Raw genomic sequence first — 20,438 nt, forward strand, 5'->3', positions numbered from 1 at the left:
CACCATCCTCCCTTATTCTGCTGGCTCCTAGTTGACTGCAACTTGCTACAACTCTCCATAATGAGTAGGATGAATGACTGGAGAAGAGTTTGGTCTTGGAAGGTGATATTTGTCAGCTATCCCTGCGCTATGTTGATCTATTTTCCCTCTTTTTTTAAGACTTTAAAACAACAAGAATTGTGTTGTTAGCTGGACTGGAATTGTTTTCTTCTCTTTTTGAAGCAAAAAATGAAATTAGCTTTGCAGGCAGCCATCTTCCACAATCCCTTTGTGAAATCCAGGCATCCTATAGGCCCACAAAGTCACCTGACCATCCTCCCCTACTCTGCAATGCTGGAAAGCAGAGCCAAAAAGGACAGAGATTTTGGGGGTCATTCTGACCCTGGCGGTAGGGGGTTAACGGCAGCGGTAAGGATGCCGGTGCCGTTATCCCGCTTCCGCCCTATTACGAGGTCCCTTAGCGGGTCTCTCTAAGGGCAGCTGGTATGGTTTTACCACCCGCCCTTAGCAGCAGCCGCTAAGGGACCAGGGAGCAAATAACGGGCCTGCTATTAGCAGGCCCGTTATTAGCTCCCTCCCCATTCCCATTGAGCCCTATGTGGGCTCAAATGAGAATGGGGATTGTTTTTTTGAATGGGGATTTACCGGGTCGCCCTAGGTTGGGATGACCCGGTAAGTCCCCATTCAAGGAACCCGGACGCAGACAGATTTAGGAGGCAGCCATGGTGCTAATAGCACCATGGCTGCCTCCAAACTCGGGATCACCCCCTTTGTCTTGTATGGAGGAGAGTGTGTTGTTACAAAGAGCTGTTTGTTTCCTATCCCTCAGGTAGTTTGATCTATTATAGCTTGGATGTCGATTTCCCCCTCTTTTTATAAAATAGCAAGGATTGTGTTGTTAGCTGGATCTGAATTGTTTCCTGCTCTTTTTTTAAGTCTTTGCCAAAAACGGATTTAGCCTTTCAGGCAGTCATTTTCCACAGTCCCTTTATGAAATTCCGGCCTTCTATAAGACCAGAAAGCCACCTGACCCATCCACAGTCCTCCAGTCATTTCTACAGTTAGCCTAAGACAGTCTGGTCTGAGCAGCTCGTGAAGAGCATAGGCTAATGGCAACCCTGTTTGCCTGTTCGGCTGGCGTCCCAGCCCTACAAGGACTCTTGATCCTGCCTTCTTCTACAATCGGGTAAGTGACAATGATTAGTTACACCTAGCCGTTGCTGCCCCGATCCAGACTCCAACTGTCCCCAGTTTTCAATTTGTTTCATGTTGATGTCTTCAAGGTCTTCCTAAGAAAGAGCACAGTTTTTCATGCCCTATATTGTTGCCTTGTATCTAGGTACCCCACCGAAACACATTGTATCTGTTCTATATTGCACTGTTATTATTGTCTCCATCTAGGTATCTCTAGGAAAGTTCATTGCATTATCTCTATATTGCACACACATGGGGGTTTCATCTCGATGCCCATTGAAAGCGCATTACTGTGTTATGTGTGAAATTGTGTATCTGATGTACCTATCTTTGGGTAATTAAGCATAGTTGGGCATCCCTTTGATCGTGCACTGCCACATAATATACTCTGCATGGCTCATAACCAGATATCAAAAGAGCTGGCCTTATATTAAACACCGTCTCACATCTAAATGTCCATGGGAGGGCACTGGTTCTGTCTCACTGGTTCTGTCTCATTATTAACTCCAACCTAAGGATCCATATTTTAGCACCATATTGCGCTCGATTATCTCTCATTTACACACTAGTAGGAAAATGCACTAGTACTCATGTCTGGGTATCCCTAGCATAGTGCACTGAGTTATTTTATTTGTATGCTATTGTGTGTCCCTGTGAAAGTGCTCGGCCACATTCTGAGCCTGTGATGCTCACACCTGGGTATCACCAACCAAAGGCTTGCACACTTTTTTATACACAGTCTTGCATCTAAATCTCCATAGGAAAGCATGCTGCATGTTCTCTAAATTGCAACGTGCCACATTTACATCTTGGCAACCCTCCAAATCACCTTGCATAGCTATATAGTGTTCCCTGTTGCATTCCAAATCTGGGTGTTGCTGGGATGGTGCATACCGTTTTGCTTCATTTCTGGGCCTCACTAGGATGGAACATTGAATTCTTATATTTCGTCTTTGTGTCTCCAGTCTAGTTATTGCTGTGAAAGGGTGTTGCTTTGTACTCACATCCAGGCATCCCTATGACAACATTTGAATTGCCTCTTTTATACACCAGCTTGTTTCATTTCTAAGTGTTCCTAGGAAAGTGCATTAAATTGTACTCAGACGTGGACATCCCTAAAATGACACATTGGGGGGTCATTACGACCTTGGCGGTAGGGGTTAACGGGGCCGGTAGAGCTGCCAGCCCTGTTTACCCCCTACTGCCTCATTACGAGGTCTCCTCGCGGACCCGCTAAGGACACCTGGTTTTACCAGGCGCCCTTAGCGGGTCCCGCGAGCAGACCAGGATGCAAACAACGGGCCCGTCATTAACGGGCCCGTTGTTTGCATCCTCCTCATTCCCATTGAGCCCTATGGGGGCTCGAATGGGAATGGGGATGTACAAGGTCTGGGTTCCTGGAATGGGGAAATACCAGGCCCTCCAAGGTCGGAATGGCCCGGTATTTCCCCATTCCAGTAACCCAGACCCGATACCCGGAATGGATACCCGGATGTGGGTAAAAATTAGCACAGTATGTGGTACTCTCAAATGGACACTCATTTATGAGACACAGTGGTATAATATAAAATGGAACAATTGAATGTTTCTTTTAAAGGAGACATAGAAATGAGTACAATGCAATGTGCCATCACCTCAAAACCCAGATATGAAACACTGTCGTAATGACCCCATTGACTTATTTTACTTCCTATACTATTGTTTTTTTTCACATCTGGGCGCCCCCGTGATGGTACATCAAGATATTTTAGGCTTCATGTTGCTCACACCTTTATATCCCTAATTACATTGTCTTAATCTAACCATCCCTTAGAAAGGGTATTGCACTGTTTCCAAATTGTACTCTGCTCACAAATAGGCATTGCTAAATAAAAGGGGGAAAAAACAGATTGCATTGCTCTGAACTTTGACTTGCTGTCTTCCACATCTGGTTCTCTGGGAAGATGATTTTCAATGTTCCTTTTGTACTGCTGTTTCATACCAAAGTGTTCTGTTTATATGCCGTGGTGTTTCATATCTGGGTTTTGAGGTGATGGCGCATTGCATTGTACTCATTTCTATGTCTCCTTTAAAAGAAACATTCAATTGTTCCATTTTATATTATACCACTGTGTCTCATAAATGAATGTCCCTTTGAGAGTACCACATACTCTGCTAATGTTTACCCACATCCAGATGCTTCTAAATGAAGGTCTTACATTTTTCGACACCCTATCCAAGATATCTGACTATCTTGGGAAGCCATACTGTATTTGCTCGAGGCCATAATCTGTGTTCTCCTAGAGTAGAGTATTCACTAAAAAGCATGTTGCACTGCTGTATTTGTTTGCAGAGAATCCTTAGAGTAAAAGCCTGCTGCAATCTAATTATCTCACCCAATGTACACAGGCACCCTCAGATTAGAGATATTCCACACTAGTTAAATATTGTCAACATCATCATCTTTAAGTCCGCGCAATACTGGGTTAAGAAGGTGCTCCATCTTTTTCCAGTATCTCTGCGTCCTCCGGTGGTGGCTGCTATGATATTAAGCCGGCTGGACTACTGCAATTCTCTTTACCTTGCGCAGCCCAAGGGCCTGGTCGGTATACTTCGTCTTCCAAATCTGGCAGCCCGGGTGGCTATGGGGACACCCTATGGGGCTCACATTTCTCCGGTTTTGTACTCCCTTCACTGGCTCCCTGTAGCTCAGCGTATACAATTCAAGGCACTGTGTATTGTTCTGTGCATGACCAGGGAGCAGAGTACCTCTGTGCTAGGTTTGTACGTTATATCCCCACTCGTTCTTTGCGTTTAGCCGCAGCTGGTCGGTTATGTGTGCCCTCTTTTTTATTTTCTCGGGTGGGGGGACGGGCGTTCTCCATTGCTGCATCCCAGATATGGAATGGTCTCCCATTGCCAATGAAAATGTTGTCTAATCACTTGGCTTTTAGGAAGGCATTAAAAACCCACTTATTCTGACTCCACAGCGATTATTGCCTGCTTGTTTTGTCTTATTTCTAGTTACTTACTTCTCCAGCGCCATAATGCCCATGGGCAGCCGTGCACTCTACAAGTGACCTTAACATAACATAACGTAGCAATGACAATGGGACACCCATGGAAGGACTGGCGAGCCAGTAGTGAGCTAACCTACAGGCATGACACCAATACTATGAATACTGTCCAATCTTTCTCCAACTGGCTCAGATATACAACAGTGAGCAACAATGACCCACATTCCTTTGGGGGAGAGAGACTACAAGTCAGATCAAAAGCTCTGTTTATTTCCTGCTACCTCTCCAGTTACCAACATGCACCGTGCCCTTCATGGACCACATCATAAGACATAACTCAGGAAACCGGATAAACAATGACAAGAACCAGAACCTTGAACCAGAACCTTGGAAACCCCACACTTGCATGCATCCAACTCAATAATACAATTTTAGAATACCAACTTCAGATGCTTTGCCCACTCATCACAGATGCCTGAGACCACATGCCTTTAAGACGAACCCCCAACCTATACACTCACTTTATCACCACAAACCACCCAACACCCACATTCTCGCTAGAATCAGAAGAAATAAACAACCCATAACCGCTGCACCCGTTTTACAGCCAAATATCAGACCCTATGCAGATGACCACCCCCACAACCAATCTACCACCTGAGAACTCTGATCCCAGCTCGCTCGCAGAACATGGAAGCAACATGAGGCATACAATGACACTAACACGTGATTTAGAAGTAACAGACATGATACACTGCAGTCTGATCAAAGTCTTCTCCATCTCCAAACACAGCACTGAGATTAACAAAATTCTTAGAGAAGGTGGAACGGATATGCTCTTTATAATAAAAACATGGTTATCAGACAACTACAAGGTAATAGTCCACAAAACCATCCTCACCAACTTCAAACTCATACAAGTCAACCTGACCGCAAAAAAGGTAGACGTATCTCTATGGTACACAGCGAACACCTTAAAATCTTAACTTCACATGACATGGATTTCCCTGACACTGAGGGACTCCTGATCCACCTCAAACTTTTATTATTATTGTTAATAGGGTATTCATTGAGCGCAGAGATATCTTTGGGAAGCAACAGAGCGTTTTACAATAATAAGGGGAAAAACACAGCGAGGGAAGCAGAGAAGAAAAGATCTAACAGGGGAGGCGAGGCTGGGCAATTGACAGAAAGGGATCTACAAGCTACCGGGCGTAGACCATGGGGAGCAGATCATTGAGTCACTGATTCTGAGGTAGGTTTGTAGTGCAGGGTCTGTGGATCTAGAAGTTAAGGAGGAGCCATTCCTTGAAGAGGAAGATCTCAAACTTTTTCCTGAAATGTAGAAGTTATGGGGCAAGTCTGATGTTGACGGGGAGAATGTTTCAGAGTCTTAGAGCGTAGACATAGAAGGCCTGTCTTCTTGTTCTCCTGTACTGTTGTAATTCAAGTCTGCACATTTCCTTACTTTTGATGGGAGGCCTTCGGAGAAGCTGAATTTCTCAGTGAGGTAGCTTGTGCAATTCAGGATGACAGCCTTGTAGATGATGCAACAGGATTTGAAGATAATTCGGGCCTGCTGTGGGAGGCAGTGCAGTTCGATGAGGGTCTGGGTGATTTGGTTGAATTTCCGGAGTCCTTTAATTAGTTGTGCTTCAGCATGCAGGACACATTTCAGGGGTGTCAAGATAGTCACTGGAAGCATTCCAAAAGGGCATAGCCACCATCCAGGTGGGAGAGGACCAAGGCTTGGATAGCAGATCTTAACCAACCTCTTCATCCTACTTATTTACAGACCACATCATACAATCCAACCTTCACAGGAATCTCTTCAGACGTAATTGCTAACCTAGCAATAAAATACAAACATCTAATGGTTCTAGGGAGACTTCAACATTTGGTTCGAGGAACAGAGTCTGCACCGAAAGGCTTGAGCCATTGGCGTAAGTTCTGCGACTGGTGCAGAGGACAAAATGTTGATCCTTTTCACTGCTCCATTCAGCAGCCTTCAAATAGGTACCATTAAGGGTTACCTGGTGGTGCTGTCTATATTTAAGCGTTCGTCTGAAGAATGTTCTTACTTTAAGATTCCTATTATTTCTAAATTTCTTAAAGAACTGACTAATGTGCTCCCGCCGTCCCCTTTCCAGGTGCCGGTTTGGGATTTGAATTTGGTTTTGAAATTTCTAATGGGTGCTCCATTTGAGCCTTTGCACTCTTGTCCTTTGAGGTTATTGTCCTTCAAGGCAGTGTTCTTGGTTGCGGTTACTTCCGCTCGCAGCATGAGTGAATTGCAGGCACTTTTCTCTAAGCCGCCCTTTACTGTGCTCCACAAGGATAGAGTAGTACTAAGGGTACGTGATTCCTTTACACCTAAGGTAGTATCTGAATTTCATTTGAGGCAGAAAGTGGTTCTCCCTTCTTTCTATCCTCCTCCTCATCCTGGTAAGGAAGAGGAGCGACTCCATAGGTTGGATCCTAGGAGAGCTCTGAGCTTTTATAGTTCTAGGATGTCCAGGGTCAGAGTGGACGATCAACTCTTTGTGGGATATGCTGGACTCCGATTGGGACAGGCTGTTACCAAACAGACCCTGTTCAAGTGTATTATCCTCACCATTACCGAGTGTTACCGATTGGCGGGTAAGGACCCTCCTGAAGGGTTGCGAGCTCATTCCACTAGGGGCGTGGCTACTTCCATAGCCCTTCAACGGAGAGTTCTTATTCGGAATATTTGTGATGCAGTCACATGGGTTTCTATCCACACCTTTGTTAAACATTACTCCCTGAATACGATCCATGGTCAGGATATGGCCTTTGGTAAGGCAGTTCTTTATTCCGCCATCTGATTGGGTACTCTAAATTCTTTTCCTTCCTCCATTTTCTGGTACTGCTTTGGGAGTCTGTCAAAGATGTGGAATACGTTGGATCCATTCGAAGAACAAGTTACTTACCAACTGGTAACGTTCTTTCGACTGGATGTTCCTCCAACGTATTCCACATCGCCCTCCCAGCCTGCCCCTCTGGATAATTTCCTATGTGATTGCAGCTTATGTTTCCGCAAGTCTATGTGCAGTACAGCAGGCATTGGATTGGTGCCACACGTTCTGGGGGAAAAAACTTAAAATGAGGCTACGGGCGCCGTGCATCCTATTTATAACATCCGGTGACGCCGCCCTCGATGGAGGCCTTCGAGGGACATCGACCCAACGTCATCGACACAGGACACCCTCTGCCGAAAAAGTTTCTGAAGTGCACAGCTGTGGACATTACATGTCAAAGATGTGGAATACGTTGGAGGAACATCCAGTCGAAAGAACGTTACCAGTTGGTAAGTAACTTGTTCTTCCATGTAATCAAGGGATCTATTTATCCTATGGAACAGTACAGGAGAGAATCTATTGTATTTGATTTGCGATTTCAGTATTTTCACCCAATAATAATAGAGATATATCTCATTGACATTTTAGTGCTTTGAATAAAACCATTTTCCTCTTCATAGCCTGATATGCGAAAGTTATGTAGGAGATTAAACATAACTCAGTAACTGAATGCCATATAAAAGCAGTGACTACCCCTCTGTAGACTATTAGCCTTCTAAGCATCATTGTGGCTTCACCCGATGTACAATTAAACAATAATACTGGCTCTGCAGTCTGAACTAGCTGGTAATGGCCCAGGGCACGAGTTAAAAGGTCACAGTACAGCGAGGGTCTATAATGAGCGTCCCCAGGATGTTACCACCCAGTACAGCCCCAGGGAGCCAGCATCTACCGTCCAAGCAGCTCCACTACGTGTTTGCCCGTGTTCGCCTGGGACACCTGATGCAGACAACCTACAGCGACGGATAAGGTAAGTGTGGTATGGGCGGGGAGTACAGCCATTACTATTCTCCAGTAAAACCCTACCACTCTCATTATATATTACCTATTATCATCTAGCCTAATTATGTATGGTAGCCATTTTTGCACTCAGTCTAAATGTGCAAGATAGCTATGCTCTAGATGGAGCCTTAATTACATATGCTAGCCATACTTCACATCCAAACTATTGGTATAGCTTTGTTACATTCCTCTGCTGAGCTCTGAGAAAGGACTCTACTGCGCCCCATAGTTAGCCATTGTGTTCCGTACCATAGGCGATAAAGGTGGGAAGCACAACCATTACTGTGCTCCGGAAACCCAGCCACTCTTACACTGCTACTACTATGTAAATGGTGCCAGCATAGTTAGCATCTGAGTTGAATTGTGCCACCCTCCCTAGTGAGCCATTGTGATACGCTTCATAGCCATTGTGTACTGAATTGTGGAAGGAAATGTGCTGCACCTGCATGTATACTAGGGGGCAGGCGTCATGTAGGATTTAGATGCATTTAGCTGGAAACAAAATATTTTGAGCCCAAATGTATTTTGGAGGCAGGAAATGTGTTACAATGGACATATTGTGAAGATTAGCAATGCATCTCATTTAGATAGAATTGTGAAGATTATCCATGTGTCACATTTAGATAGAATTGTGAAGATTAGCCATGCATCACATTTAGATAGAATTGTGAAGATTATCCATGTGTCACATTTAGATAGAATTGTGAAGATTAGCCATGCATCACATTTGAATACAATTGTGAAGATTATCCATGTGCCACATTTAGATAGATTTGCAAAGATTAGCCATGCATCACATTTATATAGGTGTGTAGAGATTAGCCATGTGTCACATTTAGATACAATTGTGAAGATTATCCATGTGCCACATTTAGATGGATTTGCAAAGATTAGCCATGCATCACATTTATATAGGTGTGTAGAGATTAGCCATGTGTCACATTTAGATAGAATTGTGAAGATTAGCCATGCATCACATTTGGATAGAATTGTGAAGATTAGCCATGCATCACATTTGGATAGAATTGTGAAGATTAGCCATGCATCACATTTGGATAGAATTGTGAAGATTAGCCATGAGCCACATGTAGATAGATTTGTAAAGATTAGCCATGCATCACATTTGGATAGAATTGTGAAGATTAGCCATGCATCACAGTTGGATAGAATTGGGAAGATTAGCTATGCGTCACATTTAGATAGAATTGGGAAGATTAGCCATACATTGCATCACATTTAGATAGATTTGGGAAGATTAGCATTACCTCACATTTAGATAGAATTGTGAAGATTAGCCACACTCCTGCTCCCCCATTACACACATCCCTTGTACTATACACGCCCATGGGCTAACCAAACTACACACAAACGCACACCCAATGTAGCTAACACTTGCATATAACAACAATCCCAGGCACTGGACCTTACCACTACGGACACAACAAGCCAGTGTGCACAACAATAACCTTAAACACCAGCCAATTTCCACATAAAACAAACACACACAAACATACACCCAACTTGACAGACATTCACATACAACAAATAACCCAGGTGCTGGGCCTAACCCTTACGGGTACACAAGCCAGTGCACTAAACCACAACCTTAAATACCAGCCAATTAAATACCAGCCTAATTGTGAAGATTAGCCATGCGTCACATTTAGATAGATTTGTGAAGATTAGCCATACATACATTTCGATAGATCTGTGAAGATTAGTCATGCGTCACATTTAGATAGATTTGTGAAGATTATCAATGCGTCACACTTAGATAGAATTGTGAAGATTAGCCACTGAGAAAAATGTTGAAAGTACCCAATGTACTAACCACCCCACTCCTGCTCCCCTCCTACACACATCCCTTGTACTATACACATCCATGGGCTAACCAAACTACACACAAACACACACCCAACATAGCTAACACTTTCATACAACAATCCCAGGCACTGGACCCTACCCCCTACGGACACAACAAGCCAGTGCGCATAGCCATAACCTTAAACACTAGCCAATATACACATAAAACAAACACACACAAACATACACCCAACATAACAGACATTCACATACAACAAATAATCCAGGCACTGGGCATAGCCCTTACAGAGACACAAGCCTGTGCCCTCACCCACAACCTTAAATACCAGCCAATTTACACATAAAACACACAAACACACACCCAACATAACAGACATTCAGATACAACAAACAACCCAGGCATTGGGCCTCACCCTTACGGATATAACAAGCCAGTGCACACAAAAAAACAATCTGCAACCCAACACACACAACAAACGCCAGTTTTCTCCTGGTTCTGGACCTATCTTATCCCTCTACCCTCACTAACCAACCCCCGTCTTCTTTCTTGCAGAGCCACGTGAGCACCTGGAGACTGCGCCTGGCTGATAGCGGTGCACTGTATAAATCAACATAAAATAACATAACATAACAATTATTGCTATTAGCACCCCGGTTTAAAGTTCCAGTGTCCTGTTAGCAATATATTGGTTTGCAACAATGGGTTGTGGCAAGCCCACGACCAGTTGTTTCAGATAAATATTCACCCAACTTTGCCACCATGGAAATGGAAGGAAATCTCCAAGCAGAACCCATCCATCATTTACATGGTGACAGGGGGGGATGAGAAGAGCAGCGTAGCAGTGCTACAACACTTACAGGTAGGCTTTAGGCAGGGCAGGAGGGGAAGCAGTAGCGTGAATGCCCCGGGGAGAGAGAGGGAAGATGGTGGGTAAGTGCGAGCAGCAGTGAGCATGTTCAGAAAGCAGGCTTTTTTCATGAGATTCAGCCTGTGTCCTAAGCAACCTGATTGGCTGCCGCACCCATCCAAGGTGCTAATCAATAGTAACCACTACCAATAGAGATTATCAATGTGCCATTAAAACGCCATTGACTGATTTGTGCAGCACAGCTTTATTCCAACAATATATTTTGGATTGACCCAATTTGAAGGTAATGCCGTATACACCCATCAATTTGCACAGGAAACACAACTTCTGAGGCTTGTTAATCTGCTTAGAATCACATGCTGTGCATATAGTCTGACATCTAGTGGTAACCACAGAGTATTGCATCTTGTCTTTTGAGGATCGAAAGGGGACGTCGACATGGGCGTGCCTGTAACACTATCCCTAACGTGACGTGCTGTGTACCCAAAATCCCTCAGGCGTCGAGGTCCCTCAGATTGTTTTTTCCGCCGAGCTAATTGGTCGCATTATGCGGAGCTCCTACTTATTGCAAAATTGTTATATTTCCAGATCTTTGGTCGTTTATTGATTATTCGTCCCCCTTCGACGACTATTTCCTTAACCGCCGACGAAGACAGCAAACAATACCTTCAACGGCTGGTGCTCCGGCCATCTGGCCGGCCTATACAGTAGGGAGAGTAGGGTCTGGGGGGTCTGTATTCTTTTCAAGAATGTGTTTCTTTCTCACCTCTCTTTGCCATTTTGGTCTTGCCATTGCTTTCACACACCTGAGCTATGGACAGGACACCATTTAAATGTTGCCCTTCCTGTAAGGGAAAATACCCCTGGAAAGACAAGCACTGGCAGTGCACTAAGTGTCTTACTCTCAATTACGACGAGGCGTCCTGTAAATACTGTCAACTCCTGCATCCTAAGATGATCAAGGAGCGTCGAGTGAAGCAGTGGGCACCCTATGCCAAGTCGCAGGCCGAGGGTAGCTCCCCGCTGCAGCAGCCGCCGAGAGGGCTGAGGAACTAAGCGACGGCCATGGCTCTGATCCGGCTGCCATTGACCTCAGATCGCAGTGTTCGTGCTCCACGACAGCCGTCCCCAGCCCCACCAGGCACGACGATAGTCCTGCTATGGGGAAGGTACACCCTGGCGACAGGGCCGCACGCGATTCCCGGAAGACTAAACACATAACCCCCAGTTCGGCCTCGGCAGATCCGTCGAAGCAGACCAAAGCGTCAACGGGTACGTCGAGTTCCTCGATGATATCTGCCAATTCGCGTGATCGGCAGCCCTCCCCTCAACCGCATAAGCGGCATGTGTCTGGGCAGTCTACAACTAAGGGTGCCAGCACCAAAACCCACAAGGTCGTCTAGACACCCCTTCAGAGCGCGCTGATGCTTAAAGCTCCGGTTGTGTCGAAATCTATAGCGCAACTGTCTAAGCAGCCTATACCCCTCCCAGTAATGCCGAACATTTATTACTCAAGCTGATGGGAGTTGTAGTCCAAAACATTGGCAGAGCCAAAGGTTACAGAACACTGCGCTAGTGTAAATGAATATTTTCTTTCCAACCAGCACAGTAGAAGTTGGCCAATTGAAGGTGCAATCAGGCACAGCTGGTGTCTTCCTAGACTTCAGCCTAGACTCTCCTTGGGCCTCATTAGGACCCTGGCGGAGAGGGTGTTACGCCAGCGTAGTGCATGGCGTACCTCTCCGCCATACTACGAGTTCCCGTAGCGCCATGGCGGCCTTTTCCGCCTGGTTTTACCAGGCGGAGAAAACCATGGCGCTACGGGACCTCGTTGTTAATTACGCCACCGTATTTTACGGTGGCGTAATTAACTCCTTCCCCACTCCCATTATACCCTATGGGGCAAAAATGGGAATGGGGAAGGGCAGAATGGGGATTGGGGATTTACCGCTCCGCCGAGGTCGGAATGGGGCGGTAAATCCGCCAACCCCCATGGCGCTATCGGCGGCTTTCCGCCATGCTTCGCGGTGCATTTAGCACCGCGAAGTCCGCCTGGGTCGTAATGAGGCCCCTTGACTTTGAGATCCATTCACAGAAATCAGGATATTTTGAACCTAAATATTATTATATTACTGCATGAGACCAGGAACAACGTACAACTGTTAATGTTATATAGCAGTGATTTTATTCAGCCTACCATTACTTTAATGAAAGACTCTTCCAATAAAAATAATTTCTCAGCAGGTATGTTTCATTTTGCTAAGGTATTATTCCAAGAACTCTACATTCCATCTTTCACAAGGCGATGACAGTTTTTTGGAGGATCATAACGAAATGTGGCAGAACTCAAAGAAATCAGTATTTCAAGAAGATTCTGACTTCTAAAACCCTAAACGGTATGAATTCAGCCAAAATGTTCAGATCCCATAAGTCTTACCACCCTATGTAACCACCCAGTGTGAAGCGGGACGAGCAAAATACACATCTTTTCCCAGTGTTATTGATGTAGGTGTTCCCTTATTTAGCAGTATTGACCATGGAGCCAGTCAATAATGCCAGCTATTGTCCCTCATTAGGAATTATTTGCCAACTACCTGGCTCAGCACATGGGCATTAATTGCTGGTATAAACATGCAGATTCCAATCAAGGTGAGGATATCTGTGCAGGTCCTGTCTGCTTCCGAGCTGCTAACCTCTTTGCCACCATTCTCCATCTTCTCTTTGCACCTGTCTCTCCAGTCTCAGTCTTCTCTCGACATGGTGCAGTTCTCCCTCTGCCTGCCTGTGCCATTGCTCTTTCCTTTCCTCACATTTTCAAGATGGCCGCTCCATTTGTGGTGTGGCTGGGCCATAGTGCTAGTGGCTATTAAAAGAGAACATATGTTGCTAACTCTGGCACCCTGCGTTTCAGGAGCAGACATCTTTGAGTGGCCTTGTGCATGGGTTTGCGGACTGGGGATCACTTTTGCACGGTTTGTAGCACAAATCGTAGACAGCAGACTTGCTAAGAGAGCATTCATCTGGGTGCTAAGAGCCTTATAACCTGCCACTACAGGGTATACCACCCGCAAACGATCCTAAATCATTGTTAACTCTGTGCTGGGGACCTTTATAAGGCTATAATACAGGGCAGCCTGCAGTATCTGTATAAAAGCCTGAAAAGGTTCTTATTACATTCTAGCAGTTCCCTCACAGCTGACCTGTAATAAGAAATGACATCACAACCCCTGCAATCAGTTATTAAGCTTCAGTCGTGACGTCATCACGCCTGCTACTTGAGCCAACAGACAGAACTCCAGCCGTCACTACAGCACTTAATTAAAAGCGTGAAACGCTATTCAAATTCCTTACTTGCAGAATCGTTTTCTGTGTCACGATACAGCCATCAATTGGCTGTTTATGTCGAAGTGTCTAATCTGCGCACTGCTGGAGTTTAACATTTGTGCAAGAATCTACATGTTACTACTTTTTTTAAAGCACAAAATGAAAACCTTTTTGATACATTTTATTAAACAGCTGGAACAATTTTTCTGCAACTTATTAGAAGCTGCATTTTTGCGTTTTTTTTAAAACTCCAAGCATATTCTATATTGATTATATGGATCAGCAAATGGAATCTATCTTACATTATATTGTGCAAGAGACGCGGTATTAAAAGGATTGATAATGCGTAGCCATGTATTATAAGGATTATACCCCCTACCATACATAAAAATGATATAGCAAGTCACTTTGGAGTTCAATTACATTATAAGGGAACTCGGCCTTCAGCCTCGTTCCTTTATTTGGTCACGAAACTCCTCGGTTACTTGCAATATCCTTAAAACGCACAGTAAGGGGTACTTCACCCCATACCAGCCTTGATAATCTCCCTCAGCCCACAGACTGATTTTTGCAGAATCAGATAGTTTGTCCCCCCATCACCAGTCAAACAGGTTTGCTTACTTTTTAATTAGAAATGGTGGCTAAGTATTTATTTATAATAGGTCTTGTAATGTTCAAGATCATTTGGCCAGAAGTAAATTTCAGGTGACTTCAATACAAGTAAGAACTAAGGGAATGGGTAAAACAAGAGGTTTATTTCCATCTGTAGACTGCCATGTGTGTAAATTGAGCATGGTTAACCACACATTAGGAATGTGCACGTTCATTTGCCCATGTTCTAAAGTATACATGGGTAATACTATCCAGCTTGCTCAAGATTTCTTATTGGAACACATAAAAGCTATTGAACAACTGGACAAAACCTAGCCACCTGTGGCAGTCCTCCCTGAGGAATGTGATCAGTCTAATTCAGCCTTTATGGAATGGGAGGGTAGGGCCTCGTAAATCCACGTATCTGACAGAGCACAACTGACCCTCAAAAAGGTAGAGTCTATAGGAATGAAAGCCAACGGGCATGATTCACAGAGCGTTATTCAATGGGATTGCGCCATTATAAAACACTTCTGTTATCCCATTTAAATGAGCCTATATTACAGCAAAGATGTACCAACAACTCGTTGTGCCTGTGTCCATCTATTTTTAGGGGTTAGAGCACTTTGAAAATATATTACCCCCTTTACAAAAGAACGCAGGTATTTTTCAGAAATATTGGCAACATGCATTGGACTGATGAAGCAACTTCTTGAATGCTGGTGATAAGATAAATAGGTCTGCTTCCTGCTCACATGACACATAATGCCTGTTTATAATGCTCTTTAATGGTGAAGAATTGTCGTTCGAACCCGGGGAAGAGCCAATGACCAATCAGGGGGCTGAATATACATGTTCCAACCACCCGTCGCCCTCCCCTGGGTGGTGGCATTTTTCTTTTTTTATGTGAGGAGTGTGGTGGCCCGCCTCCTGTCACCGGGGCAGGCCACAGATGCCGTCGGGATCACCCGACACGGCAGATGCACGGGACACACTCCGCTCATCGACAGTAGGGGTCACCCTACGGTGCCCGGGGTCACCGCGCACAGTCTTCCCAATGTTGGGGATCACCCCCCAGTTACCGGCATCCGCGGGTCCGAGGGCACTCGGGCCGCGCCGCGGACAAGGCCACGATCACGTGGCAGTCACAAAGAACACAAGTACACAGACACGAGTTGCCGCTTCCTGAGGCTCTGCTGCACTGCCCTTGCGGTGCCAGCAGAGCCCCTTTTATTATTAAAGCGTCATGACGCAGTCATGACACGCACGCAGCGGGGACCACTAGACCGACACACAACAAGGAGGTATCAGGGAGCCTCTCCACACCGTTACCCCTCCCACACCCCGTGCCTCCCCCACGTACCTGAGGGACCAGAGCTTTGAGCTCTGGTCCGACGCACCTCCAGCTCCGGCCGCCGTGGAAATGGAAAAGGGACCCCTACGGCGGAGGCCAGCTTTGTTTCTTTTTTATTTCCTTCAGAGCTGGGCGTCGTTTGCGGTGCCAATCTCTATGAAAAAAAAGAAGCCATTTGTACCCTGAATGAACACTAAGGTGCGAATGGCTTTCATTCCCCGGGAGGAGGGCGAGGCATGAAAGCCATAATGAGAGAAAGTGCCCTAGAGAGCTTCCTTTGGACTACTTTGAATTATGGAGTTGCAACAGTGGGCTTGGTATTTATTTGAAGAACTTTGATTACCAATTCTGTGCTTGTGGTTATACATATGTGGTGGAAGGACAGTGTGTTTGCACATGTCCAAACACAGCATGTGCACTACTGTTAATCTGTTTACACATGTGCAATGTATCATAATTCCCACCTGACTGGAGAAGATGTAATGGCCGTCATTATTTTGATTTCCAGCCTTGCAAGAATCATTTATCTATATTCAATTATGTTCTTTCCTTATTAAGGTGAAATGAGTAATGACCCCATAACATTCAACACCAACTTAATGGGTTACCCTGACAGACCAGGATGGCTGCGCTACATTCAGAGAACGTCATACAGTGATGGGGTGCTATATGGATCGCCAACCGCCGAGAACGTGGGGAGACCGACCATTATCGAGGTATTGCAGACATGTTGAACCCCAAAATATATTAATTATTTTAACTTGCATTCTTTCTGCCTAAAAATGTGCTTTTAGAAACTCAAAGCAGTGATGAATTGATGAATGTTTGAAGCATGAATCCTATAAATATACCATTACATTCAACTTGCATATATATTTTCTACTTAAATCCCTAGAAAAATATTATTGATGTTTAGAAATAAACTAATAGCTTTAACCCAATATTTCCTTTGTTGGAAAGATGAGCAATTCTCACCTCACAAGACATTTATGTAAAGGTTTTAGCACAAAATGACTACCTCAAACTGTACAACACAAAACTCTAGCTCTGCTACTTTTCTCACTGTAGACTGATTACACCTTTCAGGCAACTCCTAGTCAGTGTTTTGTCTGTTTCCGCTGATCAGCAACACATTCCTTCTAGTTGCACTGTCAGCCATGTGATGCAGAATGGAGCTCTTGGGACACTTCCCTTTCCTAACAATGGGGAGGCTGGGCTTTAGAAAACATGATTTATGTATGTATTTATAACCCCCGCCCCAATCTCTCCATCTGTGTCCCTTTTGTACGTGGCCTTTGTTTCTTGATGTTTCTTTTTTTATTAGAATGTATATTTTGCTGGTGGATGGCAGGTGGGTGGAGCGTGGAGGTTGAGGGACTCACACATCACATAAAACTCCCTCCAAGCCTGTGGACACATGGACAGAGCTTTCTTTGGGAGCCAGAGTGAGGGACCTGCTTGAGGAGTAGTAGTGAGTGAGGTTCAGGCTTTGCCAAATGGTGAATATTTGGGCACAAACCTACTTGGTGGACCTTAAAGGAGAGATGAGTTGGCTTAGCGCAATGTTTCAAAATTAAATGATTGGGCAAGAGGGTTGAGATTGTAGAGATGCCGCCAAGAAAGATAACAATGACAGGGTTGAAGCTCCTTAAATGGAATGTTAATGTAACTGAATGCCCATAATAAATTAGCCTTACAGGTTTCCTTCGTTGCTGAGGCATCTAAAAGTGCATATCATTTGCTTTCAGGAGACAAATGTCCTACGGGAAGATGGGTTTGGTGTTGTGTCCTGAAGTTGCCTGCATATTGGCCACATCTGAATCAGCTCGGACTAGGGTAGTAGCCATATTAATATGCAACCCCTTATTAGGATTATTAAATAGGCATCAGGCCACCATGTCCAATAGGTCCTAGAACATTTTGAATATAAGGGGAAAGGGTTCACTTGGGTTTTTTGCTTATGGTCTGAGTGAGATGAGGCTGGTATTTTCTTTTGTAAATTTGTAGGAGAGACTGAACCATCAGCCTTCACCTGTTTTTCTAGATGGCAATTATAATCTAGCCCTAGATCCAGTTTCAGCTTGGTCGCCTGCCGCAGTAAGAAATCAGTGCTGGTCGTTGGCTTTAGAAAATCTAATGCATGGAATTGCATTCGTAGACACTTGGAGAGCCTTTCATCCTTTATTTCAGGGATATTGATCTTTCTGTTCACACCATTAGCTTTATTCCCAAATGCACCTGTTTTATGGTGGGTTGAATGGATTTGTATGTTGTATTTGTATTTGTTTTCTGGGTATGTCATGTTAATATTTGTGGCTTGCTTTGTCAGATCTTTCCACTCTGCCTTTTACTGGAATCTGGGGTGGGGGTGGTTGGAATCGGGAAGGACAAGTAAATAACATTTGACAGAAAGTTCTTAGTGGACATCAAAATCTGTGAATGGATTGATGGGCAGTTAAGTGAGTTTATTAATATTAACTTGGACTCACCAGATATCCTGATAGTTTGGGATGCAATGTCAGCCTATTTTGTGACTCAGTGGATACATATTGTATACGTGTGCATTGAACCGGAGTGGTAGAGAGGAAGCAAAAACAGGCGAGACTAAAACTGCTAGAAAGAAAACACATGTTTGACTGGGGATTGGCTCCTGAACATTAACTATACAACAAAAGCTGAACAAAAAAGGACTGTCCATTGTAGTTGTGCAGGGTGGTTTTGCAAATGTGCCAATTGCCTGTAATTGAGGGGTGCTAGGAGGCGTTGCTAGGGGGGGGGCTAAGGGGGCTATAGCCCCTGATCTTTTGGTTGTAGCCCCGGATAGAATCTCAGGAGCTACAGCCAAAAGACTAGCTAGCCCCCAGTCCCAACAGTTCCGACATCAACTTAGCCCCGGGTCTTTTCCAGACCTACCAACTCCCCTGGCTAGGAGGCTTCCTTGTACCCCTTACCTTTTTTCAAGCATGCCAGCAATGCCATCTACTGTAGACTACAGGAAGTGGCGCACAAATAGATACCCAGGTTCCCTCCAAGACACTGTTCTTGCATAAATGGTAGGTTCCTAGATGAGCTAATTGCTTTTCCTGTGCAAATAACTCCACTCTGCTGATTTTCTGGGAGAGGTGAAGCTGGCCCATACCCCTCTTTCTTTGAGTCTGCTTGCAGTACCTTGTAGTGGATGCTGTGTTGGTGTTCCTCAATGAGGAGCTGGTGCCGTTGATGTGACTGACTGCAAAGTTTTACTATCAACTGCATGTGTTTTTTAGACCATTTGTGGAAAAGAATGTGCACTGGTGCTGAGGGAATTTCTAAATCGTGCTTCCTAGTACAGTGCTTGAAATTGACACGTATATGTGTACATCAATGGCTGCAACCTGTTATACTGTCTCTCGGTCTCCCTCAATAGCTGTTGTATCACCAAGTTAAAGGTGTTTTTGTTTCTATCTTGAAACGGGTAGTCAAGCATAATGTTTGTCGTGTTCTTCATTGCCATCCATGGATTCTCCTCTTCCTAAACATTATCTTCTGGCAACTGATTCTTGTCCAAAGGCACTGCATGCATAATTACATATCTTTCCGATGCACAGGATTCTTTTGAGACAGTTATCCCTGTTCTTTGCAGAGAGAGAGAAGAATGCAGCTACTGATTAAGTGGCATGACTGGCATAGAGATCTGCATACGATCTGAGCTTCTCCAGCACAAACAGTTACTGCTACAGTAGGAGAAAAGGGACAACAGATACATTGCTCCTCTGACCCCATCCACTACCACATATGAGCCATGCTGTATATTCAGCTATGTTAGCTTAATTCACACTTCCTTCAATAAATACACATGGGGTTCTCAGTGCTTCAGCCTTCTCTGCCTACAATAAGTATATGTGGTACGCAGTGCTTTGGTCTTTTCCTAGGTGCAGTAAATGCACATTGAATCCTTGTAAATGTATGTGGGGTTCTTAGTGCTTTGCTTTTTCCTCTGCCTAAAAAATGCACAGGTGATCCTCAGCGATTTGGCCTTCTTCGACTACAAAAGGCACCTGGTGTTCTCAGTGCTTTGGCCTTCTCCGACAAGTACAAAATGCATGTGGGGCTCTGAGTGCTTTGACCTTCTCCTACACCTACAGAATGCACGTGGGGTTCTCCATGCTTTGACCTTCTCCACCTGCAAAATGTATTTGGGTTTCTCAGTGCAATGGCCTTCTCCTGCGCCTAGTAAATGCATGTGGTGTCCACAGTGCTTTGGCTTTCCCCACTGCCCAGTAAATACACATAGTGTTCTTAGTGCCTTGCCATCTCTCCATAAAAAATACGCGTAGGGTTTTCAGTGCGTTGGCCTAATCCTCCACCTACAAAATGCATGTGAGTTTGTCAGTGCTTTGGATTTCTCCTATACTTAGTAAATGCA

At 44.6% G+C, this 20,438-nt stretch overlaps 1 protein-coding gene across 6 annotated transcripts in view; it reads left to right on the plus strand.

The window, feature by feature from the left end:
* The window catches only part of SGCE (sarcoglycan epsilon), a 449,332-nt gene that overhangs the window by 265,850 nt on the left and 163,044 nt on the right, over window positions 1–20,438 (plus strand). For all 6 annotated transcript variants that reach the window (XM_069648569.1, XM_069648566.1, XM_069648564.1 and 3 more), the window contains exon 3: window positions 16,592–16,749. In XM_069648569.1, the coding sequence (XP_069504670.1) occupies window positions 16,592–16,749 (158 nt within the window). The remainder of the gene's footprint in view (window positions 1–16,591; window positions 16,750–20,438) is intronic.

This window comes from Ambystoma mexicanum, chromosome 2q (assembly GCF_040938575.1).
Source record: "Ambystoma mexicanum isolate Mex_15411 chromosome 2q, UKY_AmexF1_1, whole genome shotgun sequence".
Taxonomy (NCBI): domain Eukaryota; kingdom Metazoa; phylum Chordata; class Amphibia; order Caudata; family Ambystomatidae; genus Ambystoma; species Ambystoma mexicanum.